At 38.2% G+C, this 13,462-nt stretch overlaps 1 protein-coding gene across 2 annotated transcripts in view; it reads right to left on the reverse strand.

Annotated features, from left to right (window-relative positions):
* VTA1 (vesicle trafficking 1) overlaps positions 1–13,462 on the reverse strand; it is a 99,739-nt gene that overhangs the window by 37,924 nt on the left and 48,353 nt on the right. For both annotated transcript variants that reach the window (XM_036769250.1, XM_036769251.1), the window contains exon 5: positions 2,134–2,245. In XM_036769250.1, coding sequence (XP_036625145.1) covers positions 2,134–2,245 — 112 coding nt within the window. The remainder of the gene's footprint in view (positions 1–2,133; positions 2,246–13,462) is intronic.

Here is a 13,462-nt window from a genome sequence, read left to right on the forward strand (position 1 = left end):
GATAATTAAAACCACAGGAACTGATAAGATCACCAACTGAAATAGTATAGTAAGAGAAGAGAGAGGGACCAGGACAGGGACACCTAAGATTAGAGTGCATGACCTAGAAGAAAATTTAGCAAAGGAAACTGAGGAGTGATCGATAGGTAGCAGGGGAACCAGGAGAGAGCAGTGTCACAAAATCCTGAAAAGAAGAGAATATCAAGAAGTGGGTGACTAACATTATCAAAGGCTGCAGAAAGGCCATTAAGGACGACGATTGAGAAAAGTGTATTAATTTGGCAATCAAGAGATCACTGTTAACTTTGGAGAGCCGTTTTGGTTAAATGATGAGGTGAGAAGTGTGTGTGTGGGGTGACGGGACAGGAGTGGAGCAGGGAAGAATCCCATATATTTATACTTTATACTATACATATATTTATACTCTAGTTTAAGAATACGGTAACTTAGTCTGATACTGGACTACCTGGTCTGTATTACAGGGCTGTTTTTTTTTAAACAAGTATAGGAATCAGGGACTGTACAAAACTAATAGATTATTTTAGACACAACAGTCAGAAAACAAAATCCTTACTATTTAATTAAAGTGTATATGACTATGCAAATTGATTTATATACGTAATGGTTTTGATAACCTTAAGTACTTTGATTCAGATAATCTTCTATAAAACTTGAGGTGTTTTAAATATTTTTGATTCTTATTATCTTCTACAGAACTTTAAAAATTATGCATTAGAAAATGAATTAATTTCCAAAGAAGTAAACAGTTATTTGGAATTATGCTAAGAAAATAACTTAAACATCCATGTTCTCTGACTTAGAGATCCCACTGCTAGGCTTATAACCTAAGGAAACTGAAGCAAGAAAGGCTCACTACATGCCAGAAAAGGCTTATGGCAATACTTAACAGTATCAATGGAAAGTACAACAAAACCAACCTGAATACTGTGTTATGATGCTTAATCTTGGCATCAAAAAAGTGATGAGAAAATGCATTTCATCCCTCTTTGCAGAGGTCAGAGACTATTGATGTAGAAATTGCTTATACTCTCAGACTCGGTTAATGTGTTAGTTCTTCATCTAAATGAAATCATGGGTCCAGTCCCCGATTCCTATATTTGCTTCTTAAGAAACAAAAGGAACAACCCTATAATCCTATAATAGATTGTTCGCTATTACTGACTTCCTTACACTATCCTTGACTACTCCCTTTTCCTTATCCCAAATATCCAGTTACTAAATTATACAGTTTCTACATCCACAACATCTCTCACATCTCTTTCCTTCTCACTAGCCAGTCACTGCATCAATTCAAGCCTTGCCCCATTATTCAGTCTCTGCCTCAAATTTTTACCCATTATAATTCCTCGTCCAAAGAGCTGCCCAAGTAATTTTCCTAAAGCACAGATATCATTCCCCTACTCAACAAAACTCCAGTGACTCCCTATTCTTTCATATAAACTTCTATTTGACTTCTAAAGCTCTTCATAACCTGGTCCCAACCTATATTTCTAGACTCATTAAACATTTCCTTTTCACATTTTATGGGCTAATCACACTACCCTCTCATTTTCCATACGGCACACTCTACTTTTTCACTAGCTATTCCCCTGTCTCCTATTTGCCTCACAGAATCTCTATCTTCAGGATGCAACTCAAGCACCAACTTCTACACAAAGACTTTGGGTAGCTAAGCCTCTCCCTTCCCTAACTAGCTTTTAATTATTTTGTATATACTTACATATGTACATGTTGTCACCCCAGGAGAATGTAAGCATCCTGAGAACAAGAATTGTTTCCTTTTTTTGTCTTTATTTTCTAAGTGCCTGCATAGTGACTGGCACTTAATAAATCCTTGTTGATTGATGTAGACTATATTTCTTTTCTCTTGAGTTATCAGTCTGATTTTATTTAGTCACAGCCTCTGTACTGTTTTGCTGTTGCTAAGGTTCCTTGTATCCTTGTCTCTTTCTCCAGAGGTTCATGATTTCTACCACCTATACCTTTCTGTTGTGCCTTCTGGCTCTTATGAAGGATGCAAAATTAGGCTGGACTCTCAAACTCTAAATAAAATAAAACTTGAATAATATGAATTTTGTCGAATCACTTTACTTAGAACAAATTAATACACACCATTACTTTCTTCATCCATTCCAACAGGTCCAGCTTGTGGAGTTTCCCCATTTTTTAGACAGTTATGAATATAGGTTGCCTTCCATCTGGCATATTTTCTGTGTTTCATGTTCTGAAAAAATATAAAATTTTGGGTTATCACTATATTTATTTTAACAATATAGTTAGGGAAGGAAATTAATTTGCTATGCTGAAAATATTTAACATCCCAATTAAGGTATTGTTGAGTCCAACAGAAGTTCCCCAAACAGAGAATGTATGGTTTTGAGTTGAAAGGGTATGATAAACGTTTCCAGATGAAGTAATTCTTCTACAGGGCTGAAGGACAAGTATGCCAATTCTGAAGGTTTTATATCATCCTCAACCTATATCCTCCCTATTATGACAGTTCCTTTCCTCAAGGTGAGTCTATTCCAGGAACATTCACATACCCAGTTGGGTACAAATGACATTCCCGGCAGAGGAAGAAGAGAACTGGGTTAAATGAATAACAAGGTCATAAGAATGGACTCAGAATCAATGGACTTAAATATTGTTTCATTCAAACAACTCCCACCCCAATACAGAAAAAAAAAAAAAAAACTTAGCTCTCTCTAAATCTCTCTAGATAATGGAAAGAAGCGAAAAGGGATTGCCTAGGCTTTGGACCTATTTTCAGGCAAACCTCTAGGCTCTACCACTAAGCTGAATGATACTGAGTAAGTCATTTCACTTCTCTGAGGCCTCAGTTTTCTCGTTTCTATGGGTTTCACTGTAGCTCTAAAAAGATACAACTACCAAATGAGAAATATATTTGTTTCCAATTATAAGAGGCCTAAAACCTCTCTTAGAACATGTGAGCTAGTTTTCATTTCAAATTTTTAGCTGAATTTGAGCACTAAATCTTTATTATCTGAAACAAGTCTCAAGGAGCTTTAAAATTAGCAATTCATACAAAGAACATAAGATCTTAAATTCATTGGCCATTTTCCCCTTCATCATAAAGTAAATCAGTATGAAAAATGCGTTTGTAGGCAAAAACCAAAGTAATTCCTTTACCATTTGCGGGAACATAATGTTTAAGGATACTGATCCAGATACAGGACGTCATATGAGATAGCATCCTTTCTCTTACGGGCTTCTGTCTTCTTTTTCTTTAAACTTTAATATTTTATTTTTTTCCCAATTACATGTAAAAACAAATTTAACATTCTTTTTTCAAATTTTGAGGTCCAAAGTAACTCTCTGCCTCTCCCCCTCCCATGAGAAGGCAATTTGACATAGGTTAGACACGTGTAGTCATGCAAAACACATTTTTATGTAAGTCATACTGTGAAAGAAAACACAGATAAAAAACAAACAAGAAAAATAAAGAAAGTAAAGAAAAAGTATCTTTGATCCACAGTCAGGCTCAACCAGTTCTTTCTCTGGAGGTGGACACCACCTTTCATCATAAGTCCTTCAGAACAGTCTTGGATCATTGTACTGTTGAGAACTGCTAAGTTGTTCACAGTAGATCAGAGTATGTTGCTGTTACTGTGTACAATGTTCTCCTGGTTCTGCTCATTTCACTTTGTATCAAATCATGTAAGTTTTCCCAGATATTTTGAGAGCATCCTGCTTGTCATTTCTTGTAATACAATAGTATTCCATCACAATCATAATCAAAACTTATTTAGCCATTCCCTAATTGATAGACATCCCCTCAATTTCCAATTTTTTGCCACAACAAAAAGGGTTGCTATAAATATTTTTGTACATATAGGTCCTTTTTTTAAAAAAATCTCTTTGGGATAAAGATCTAGTAGTGGCACCAACTGGTCAAAGGGTATGCATGGTTTTATAGCCTTTTGGGCATAGTTCCAAATTGCTCTCCAGAATGGTTGAATCTGTATACAACTTCACCAACAGTGCATCAGTGCTTTAATTTTCCCATATCCCCTACAAAGTATTTTCTTTTTCTGTTACATTAGCCAATCTGATAGGTGTGCGGCGGTAGCAAAGAGTTATTTTAATTTGCATTTCTCTAATCAAAAATGATTTAGAGGGGCTGCTAGGTGGTGCAGTGAACAGAGCACCAGTCCTGGAGTCAGAAGGACCTGAGTTCAAATCCAGCCGGAGACACTTGACACTTACTACCTGTATGACCTTGGGCAAGTCACTTACCCCCAATTGCCTTGCCTTCCCCCCATCCCCCAAAAAAGTGATTTAGAGCATTTTTTCATATGACTATAGATAGCTTTGATTAATTTGTCTGAAAACTGCCTTTTCATATCCTTTGACCATTTTATCAACTGAGGAATGGCTCTTATTTCTATAAATTTGACTTGTTTTCTATATATTTGTGAAATAAAGTCTTTATCAGAGAAATGCTGTAAATTTTTTTCATAGTAATGATTTCCAACTATGTATTTCCCTCCATTCTATTTTCCCTGTTTATTCTACTCTCTCCCTTCACCTTTTCCATTCTCTACAACATTTTGCTTCTGATTTGTACCTCCCCCAATTTGCCCTCACTTCTATAGGCCCCTTCCCTTCCCTTCCTACTTTCCTTTATGGTAAGATAGATTTCTACATCCAACTGAATGGGTATGTCATTCTTTCCTTGAGCCACTTCTGATGAGAGGAAAGGTTCATGCACTCCTCTCCTCCCTTTCCACTTCATCCCCTCTACTGTAAAATCTCTTTCAGACTTTTTATGTCATATAACTTACCCCATTCTACCTCTCCCTTTCCCCTTCCCCCAGTGCATTCTTCTTTCGCACCTCTAAATTTTATTTTTTTAGATAATCATGCCCTCATATTCAACTCACACATGTGCTTTCTACGTATACTCCTAACTGCCCTAATAATGAGAATGTTTTCCCATGTAGGAATGTATTGAATCCCTTATGATTTCTCTTTCCTGTTTACCTTTTTATGCTTCTTTTGAGTCTTGTATTTGAAAATCAAATTTTCTATTCAGCTCTGGTCTTTTCATCAGAAATGCTTGAAAGTCCTCTATTTTGTTAAATGTCCATTTTTCTCCCTGAAGGATTTTATTCTGTTTTGCTGGGTAGGTGATTCTTGGTTGTAATCTTAGCTCCTTTACCCTCCAGAATACCATAATCCAAGCCCTCTGATCCTTTAATATAAACACTGCTAAATCTTGTGTTAACCTAATTGTGGCTCTAACCTAACTGGGAGCTCTGGAATTTAGCTTTAATATTGCTGGGAATTTTCTCTTTGGCATCTCTTTCAAGAAGTGATTGGTGGAGTCTTTCAATTTCTATTTTACCCTTTGGTTCTAGAGTCAAGGCTGTTTTCCTTGAGAATTTCTCAAAAGTTGATATCTAGGCTTTATTTTTTTTTGATCGTGGTTTTCAGGTAGTTCAATAATTCTCAAATTATCTTCCTAGTTCTTTATTCCAGATCAGCTGTGTTTCCAATGAGATAGTTCACATTTTCCTCTATTTTTTCATTCTCTTGATTTTGTTTGTTTCTTGATGTTTCATTGTCATTAGCTTCTACTTGCCCAATTCTAATTTTTAGGGAGTCATTTTCTCTAGTGAGCTTTTATATCTCCTTTTCTTTTTGCCTACTCTTCTTTTTAAGTAGTTCTTCTCTTTGGTAGATTTTTGTACCTCTTTTTCCATTTGGCCAATTCTGATTTTTAAGGAGTTCTATTTGGTGAATTCTTATATACCTTGGTTCCATTTGGCCAATTCTGCTTTTCAAGGCATTGCTCTCTTCCTTGGATTTTTGTGCCTCTTTTACATTTGGCCTATTCTGTTTTTTAAAGTGCTGTTTTCTTCAGTATTTTTAGTGTGCTTCCTTTACCAAGGTGCTGACTCTTTTTCATGATTTTCTTGCATCACTCTCATTCTTGTCCCAATGATTCCTCTACCTCTCACTTGATGATTAAAATCCTATTTGAGCTCTTACATGGTCTGGGGCCAATTCATATTTTTTTGAGGCTTTGGATATAGGAGTGTCAAGTTATAATTAGGAGACACCCTGTTTTCAAGAGTTAAGGCCCAGTAAGTAAGCTATGCATTGAGCTTGGCATAACAACAATCGCGAGCTTGTACCTGCCAATAATCCCCCGTCTTTTTAACCACCAAGTAAACCAAACCAGGTGCCCTGCTGCTGCTCCTGGCCACACTAAACCTGGTTCTGTGCCCTACTGAACAACCACAAGGCTCAACCACCCTAATGACTTTGAGACTGTTTATGCAAGACCCAAGAATGCCTGTGTTGTGGTCCAGCCATTTGTGGTTTTCATGCTTAAAAATCCTATCTTGGAAGGAGGACTTTGCTTACAAGCTGTTTCCATCACCTTGAAATCAAACTTCTGTTTGATTCCTAACTCTCCTGTTTGTAGCCTGTTCTGTTTGGTTCTGGCCATGCACAGATCAGAGGCCGGTTCAGTCTGGTTGACATAGTCTTCTGAGTTTGTATTACTGATCTTCCCTGTCACCACAATAACTTTCTATAGTCTTTTTCTGCTGTTTGTTAACTTTCTAGCCTCTTTCTTGATTTTTAATTCTGCTAAAGTGGGGCTCTGCTTTCAGAGTGCAGGGGGCAACTGTCCCAAGCTTCAAGCTTCTGGTTTTTTGTGGCAGCTGTTTTCAGAGGTAAGTCTGGGCACCTCTAAGTTTTTGGTTCTTCCAAGGTGATAGTGATCTAGGGAGAGGTGTTTATTACTCTCTTGTAATGTGCACTGGTTTCTGAGCAACCACAAGGATTCTTTTCCACCCTGGGACTGTGATCAGGGTACCCACTTCCCTGTGGCTACAAGTTCTGGTGTGTTAGAACTCCTCCTTGCACTGGGACTGAGACCCAGGACTGTGACCCCAATCCAAGTATGGGCAATGCAATAGAGTCCTGCCCCCAGTGCCAGGAAACAGACCCATGTAATTGCCTTCTGACCAGTTGTCCTATCCCTTTACTGTGTCTGGGCTAAGAGGTCTGAAAGTAGCCACTGATGCTGCTGATTCAGTCACTCCCAAGCCCTACTCTTGGTTTGCTGCGGCCCAGTCTGTGCTTTTTCCTGCCTTTTTCCCCTAGACTTTTCCTGCTGACTTTCTAAGTTGCCTTGGGCTGGAAAATTGTTTCAATTTGTCCTTTTATGCGTCCTGCTGCTCTAGAATTTGTCCTGAGGGATTATTTAAAGCTATTTGCAGGGAGAGCTCAGGAGAATCCTTGTCTTTTCTCTGCCATCTTAGGTCCCCATGATGGACTTATTTCTTGGCCTGACACTTTCAACACAGCTTGGTTTCCTTGCTCTTCAAAATATTGTGACAAAATTTATAAAATTCTTAATCAGTTTTCTGCAAAAAGCATTTATTTGATTCTTACTCTGTGTAAGACACTATGCCAGCCATAAAAAATACAGAAACAAAAATGAAATAATCCTGCCCCTGAGGACCTTACATTCCACTGGAGAAGGTAGTAGAGATACAAGAGAACCTATTTAATAAGTGCTATACAATAAAAAAAAAACTTTAATAAAGGAGTACTAACAAGTGGAAGGATGAAGCAAGACTTCACAAGATGAGGTGGCACTTGCACAGTCTTGAAAGAAGTCAAGGATTCTCCAAAGCAGAGATGAGCAGAATGTCTTCCAGGCATGGGGGAGAACAGTGCAAAGGCACATAAATGGAATGTCCAGGCTGGAAAACTGTAGGAAGTAGTCAAGTCTAGTTGAATTATTCAGTATGTAAATGGGAATAATAGGAAATAAAACACCTGAAAGACAGGTAGGAGTCTTTCATCTTGTGAGTAGCAGAATCACTTTAGTTCCCTGAGCAAGGGAGTAAGGCATGGCCAGTTTGGGGTGTTAGGAGTTTTGTTTTGGTAGCTGTGTGGCAGATGGATTGAGAGGAGGCAGACCAGAAACAAGAAGACCTAAAAGACGGTTATAAAAATAGTTTATTTGAGTGAGAGGGGACAAAGGCTTGAACTAGGGTGGCAACTGTGCAAGTAGAGAGAAAGGGAAGTGGGAGATGTGGAGGGAGACTAAACAAAGCTTGGGGATAAAGTGTGTGAGGGAGAAGGATGAGTCAAGGACAATAAAGATTACAAACCTAAATGACTTGGAGGACGATGGTGCCCTCAAAGTAAATAGAGAAGTTTAAATAAGGGAAAGGTTAGGGGAGGTATTTGGTTGTTTTAGAAATGTTGAGTTTAAAGTGCCTTTGAGAAAACTTATCTAAGATAAGAGGTCCAGGAAGCAGTTGATCTGGGTCTTGAATTCAGGAGATATTGAGAGTTACACACACACACATACACACACACACGCATTTTATTTTAGTATCCCAGGAGAAATTTTCAATTAAGAAAAAAGGGATGGAAAGGTAAGGACAAGCAGAAGTAATAATCCTCAAATACTGGTTTCTATGTTTGAACACTGAATTTGAGCGTGTCTTAAAAACAAATAGTAATTTAAAATTCTAATTACTGATAAATTGTATTTTATATGGAAAATGGCTTACAAGCATTAAAAATGTCAAGCCCCAGAGAGGGAAAACAGAACTACTCCTTGTCCTTTACTTTTTACATAAAAGACTACCTTTTGGAAAAGAAAACAACCAGGACAGAGTTTCTCTTGGAATTCTGATTCAATAAACCAAATATTTATATAATACCCATTATGTGAGACACTGTAGGGGATATAATAGTAAATATAAAACATGGTCCATGTCCTCAAACAACTTAAATAGTTTTGTGGTGAAAAAACTTAAAACACAAAGATTGCTCTGCCCATTGCTTGACTGATAAAGAAAACCATTTAATACACTGGTGCAGTGGAAATGCTGGATTTAGAATCAAAAGACATGAATTCTAATCTTTGTTCTGCCATTTGCTACCTGAGTAACCTTGGTTAAATCACCTAACCTCTAAATCTATGATACTGATAATCTAATGGTGATAACAAAAGTGTTAAATGCCGGCCAAGAGGGTGGCTGGAAAGCAGAACTGGCATGAGCTCCCCACCAGGTCACTCCAAAAACCTATAAAAAATGGCTCTGAAGAAATTCTAGAAATGCAGAACCCACAAAATGCCAGAGGGAAGCAGGGATCCAGCCCAGGACAGCCTGGATGGTCACTGGGGGAGGTCTATCATACACAGAGCTGGGAGCGGAGGGGAACAGAGCCCAGTGTGGGCAGTGGCAGGACCAACGAGACCAGGAGCCAGGCAGAGCAAGCCCTAGTGCCCTGAATCAGTGAGCTGTGGCAGTTACCAGACTTCTCAACCCACAAACAGCAAAGACAACAGAGAAGGTTAGTGGGAAAAGCTGCGGGGGAACAGAGTGAAATGAGTTCACAGTCCGGCCACCGCCCTGGGGGCAGCAGGGGAGGGTGGAGGGATAGGGGGGTAGTGCAGCTACAGAACTACAGTTGCAGTTGCTTCCTGCCCCAGGCACACCTAGTGGGGGGAATTAAGTGGCGGATCAGAGCAGGAGTGAAGAGCCTGCTTAAGATCTGAGTCCAGTCCAGGTTGGTGGTTTTTAGGGAGGAGGAGTGCTGGTGTGGCAGAGGTGGCTGTACAGAAATAGCTCTGAAAACAACAGCACATCCCCTCAAGTTTGGAACAAAGTACTTTCTACAAGCAGTCATACCCCGACAAAAATCTCAAGGGTCAAGTAAGTTGGCTGGGAACATGGCCAGGCAGTGAAAACGCACTCAGATTCAGTCTCAGACTTTGGAATGTTTCTTTGGTGACAAAGAAGACCAAAACATACAGCCAGAAGAAGTCAACAGAGTCAAAGAACCTACAACAAAAGCCTCCAAGAAAAACAGGAACTGGTCCCAGGCCATGGAAGAGATCAAAAAGGATTTGGAAAAACAATTTAGAGAAGTAGAGGAAAAATTGGGAAGAGAAATGAGAGTGATGTGAGAAAACCATGAAAAACAAGTCAATGACTTGCTAAAGGAGACCCAAAAAAATACTGAAGAAAACAACACCTTAAAAAATAGACTAACTCAAATGGCAAAAGAGCTCCCCAAAGCCAATGAGGAGAAGAATGCCTTGAAAGGCAGTATTACCCAAATGGAAAAGGAGGTCCAAAAGACCACTGAAGAAAATATTATCTTAAAAATTAGATTGGAGCAAGTGGAAGCTAGTGACTTGATGAGAAATCAAGATATTATAAAACAGAACCAAAGGAATGAAAAAATGGAAGACAATGTGAAATATCTCACTGGAAAAACCACTGACCTGGAGAAGTGATCCAGGAGAAATAATTTAAAAATGATTGGACTACTTGAATACCACGATCAAAAAAAGAGCCTAGATATCATCTTTCAAGAAATTATCAAGGAGAACTGCCCTGATATTCTAGAGCCAGAGGGCAAAATGGAAATTGAAAGAATCCACCGATTGCCTCCTCAAAAAGATCCCCAAAAGAAAACTCCTAGGAATGTTGTTGCCAAATTCCAGAGCTCCCAGATCAAAGAGAAAATATTGCAAGCAGCCAAAAAGAAACAATTTGAGTACTGTAGAAACACAAGCAGAATAACACAAGATCTACCAGCTTCTACATTAAGGGATCAAAAGGCTTGGAATATGATATTCCAGAAATCAATGGAGCTAGGATTAGAACCAAGAATCACCTACCCAGAAAAACTGAGTATCATGCTCCAAGGCAAAATATGGACTTTCAATAAAATAGAGGACTTTCAAGCTTTCTCAGTGAAAAGATCAGAGCTGAATAGAAAATGTGACTTTCAAACACAAGAATCAAGAGAAGCATGAAAACGTAAACAAGAAAGAGAAATCACAAGGGACTTACTGAAGTTGAACTGTTTTAACATTCCTACATGGAAAGATGATGTGTTATTAGGATAGCTGAAAGGAATATATATATGTATGTATATATGTATATATATACATATATGTGTGTGTGTGTATACATATACATATATATATATAGAGAGAGACAGACAGAGGGCACAGGGTGAGTTGAATATAAAGGGATGATATCTAAAAAAATAAAATCAAATTAAGGGATGAGAGAGGAATATATTGAGAGAGGGAGAAAGGGAGAGATAGAATGGGGTAAACTATCTTGCATAAAAGTGGCAAGAAAAAAGCAGTTCTGTTGGAAGGGAAGAGGGGGCAAGTGAGGGTGAATTAGTGAATCTTGCTCTTATTGGAATTGACCTGAGGAAGGAATACCATACACACTCAATTGGGTATCTTACCCCACAGGAAAGGAGGAGGAAGAAGATAAAAAAGGGGGGACGAGAAAAGGGAGGGCAGATAGGGGGAGGAGGTAATCAAAAACACTTTCAAAAAGGGACAGGGTCAAGGGAGAAAATTCAATAAAGGGGGATAGGTTAGGAAGGAGCAAAATATAGTTAATCTTTCACAACTTGAGTATTGTGGAAGGGTTTTACATAATGATACGCATGTGGCCTATGTTGAATTGCTTGCCTTCTTAGGAAGGGTGGATGGAGAGGGAAGAGGGGAGAGAATTTGGAACTCCAAGCTTTAAAAACAGATGTTCAAAAACAACAACAAAAAAGTTTTTGCATGCAACTAGGAAATAAGATACATAGGCAATGGGGCATAAAAATCTATCTTGCCCTACAAGAAAGGAAAGAAAAAGGGGATGGGAGGGCAGCGGGATGACAGAAGGGAGGGATGACTGCGGAATGGGGCAACCAGAATATATGCCATCTTGGAGTAGGCAGGAGGGTAGAAATGGGGAGAAAATTTGTAATTCAAACTCTTGTGAAAATCAATGCTGAAAACTAAATATATTAAATAAATTAAATAAATAAATTTTTAAAAAAGTGTTAAATGCCAAAGGGGTCCAAAAAGATACCAGTTTTGCTGGGGAAGGCTTTATAGAAGATGTAACTATAAGAATCAGTTGAAGGTAGTGGGGGAAAAGAAAAATTCAAGAGTGGAGGGGATAATGATAATTGTCTTCAAGCATTTAAAAGACTACCTTATGGAAGAGGGGTTAAACTTGTTCTGCTTGGCCTCATAGTAATGATGAGTGGAAACTAGAGATCAATTTTTCAGTCAGATACAATGAAATAGTTCCTGTCCAAACTGGAATGACGCTACCTTAGTAGAAAAGTGAGTTGTCCAATGCTAGAGGTCTTCAAGTAGAGGCTGAATGATCCCTGTTGGGGATGCTGTAGAGGGTACTTTTCCTTAAGAATGGGTGAAAGCACATGATCTCTTAAATTCCCCCAAATTACATGTGCTAGTTCACTTAATTTCTGGGTCTATTAGCAACATTCTGAGAAAGATCCTCTTAATTAGTTAATAGAAAAATCACTAACTCTTCTTGGTTTTCTACAGTTCAGGGGACACTGGGAAGTAAAGAAACTATTTACAATTCTACTATCTACAAATAAAGAAGTATCAAGACATCTTCTGTGATGAAGGAGTAAAAGATAACTAAAGAAATGTTAAGGTTAGCAGAATTAAGATTAGGAGCGTTCATCATGCAAATATTTGGCTCTAGTCACTAAGTGACAGATCTTATGATTTAGAGCAAGAAGAGATCCTAGAGATCTTCTAGTCTGGTAGTTCTCAAGGTTTTTAGTTTCAGACTCCTTTACCCCAACTCTTAAAAATTATTGAGGATCCCAAGAGCTTAGGTTTTGGGGGAGGTAAATCTATTGAAATTTATCATATTAGGAATTAAAAATCTTAGTATTAATATGAAAATAGTTTTGACCTCAAAGACTCCCCACTAAGAGAATCTTGGATTGCCTGGAACATACTTGGAGAACTGCTATTCTAGTCCAATCCCTTAATTTTTATGAATCCAAAAACTAGTCTGAGAGAGATTAAATAATATGGCCAAAGTAGCATGGAGTATAACTACCTCGAAGGGCTTCAAACCTCAATCTCTGACTCCACATCTAGAGCTCATTTCATTTTAGTACACCATGATGACTCATACTATTTCTTAACGTGGTAGTGACTACTTTACACAACATACAATGTGCATGCAATCTATCTTTACAACCCTAATTCCCAAGCCAAACTAGACTAATAGGCATTTGTTAAATAAATACTGCATTTTCCCATTTCTATATCTGTCTACAGCTTTTCTTATACTTTAATGCCGTACTCTCCATCTTTATCCACTAAAATTTTATCTTAATGTATCTTTTAAGACCAGATACAAATGTCACCTCTTCCATGAAACATTTCCTACTTTTTCCTATAAAGCTTAACATGATTCCTCCTTTGTCAGACCCCTCTAAAGGGAATTTAACTGAATTTTGCTCTGTATTATAGCTACAAGGCAGATATAGTTTCTCCTTTGCTTGAGGGCAGAAATTGTGTTATTCATTTTTGCATTTTTCACAGTACTTTGGTGCTTCAGACAGTGGG

This window comes from Trichosurus vulpecula, chromosome 7 (genome assembly GCF_011100635.1).
Source record: "Trichosurus vulpecula isolate mTriVul1 chromosome 7, mTriVul1.pri, whole genome shotgun sequence".
NCBI lineage: Eukaryota > Metazoa > Chordata > Mammalia > Diprotodontia > Phalangeridae > Trichosurus > Trichosurus vulpecula.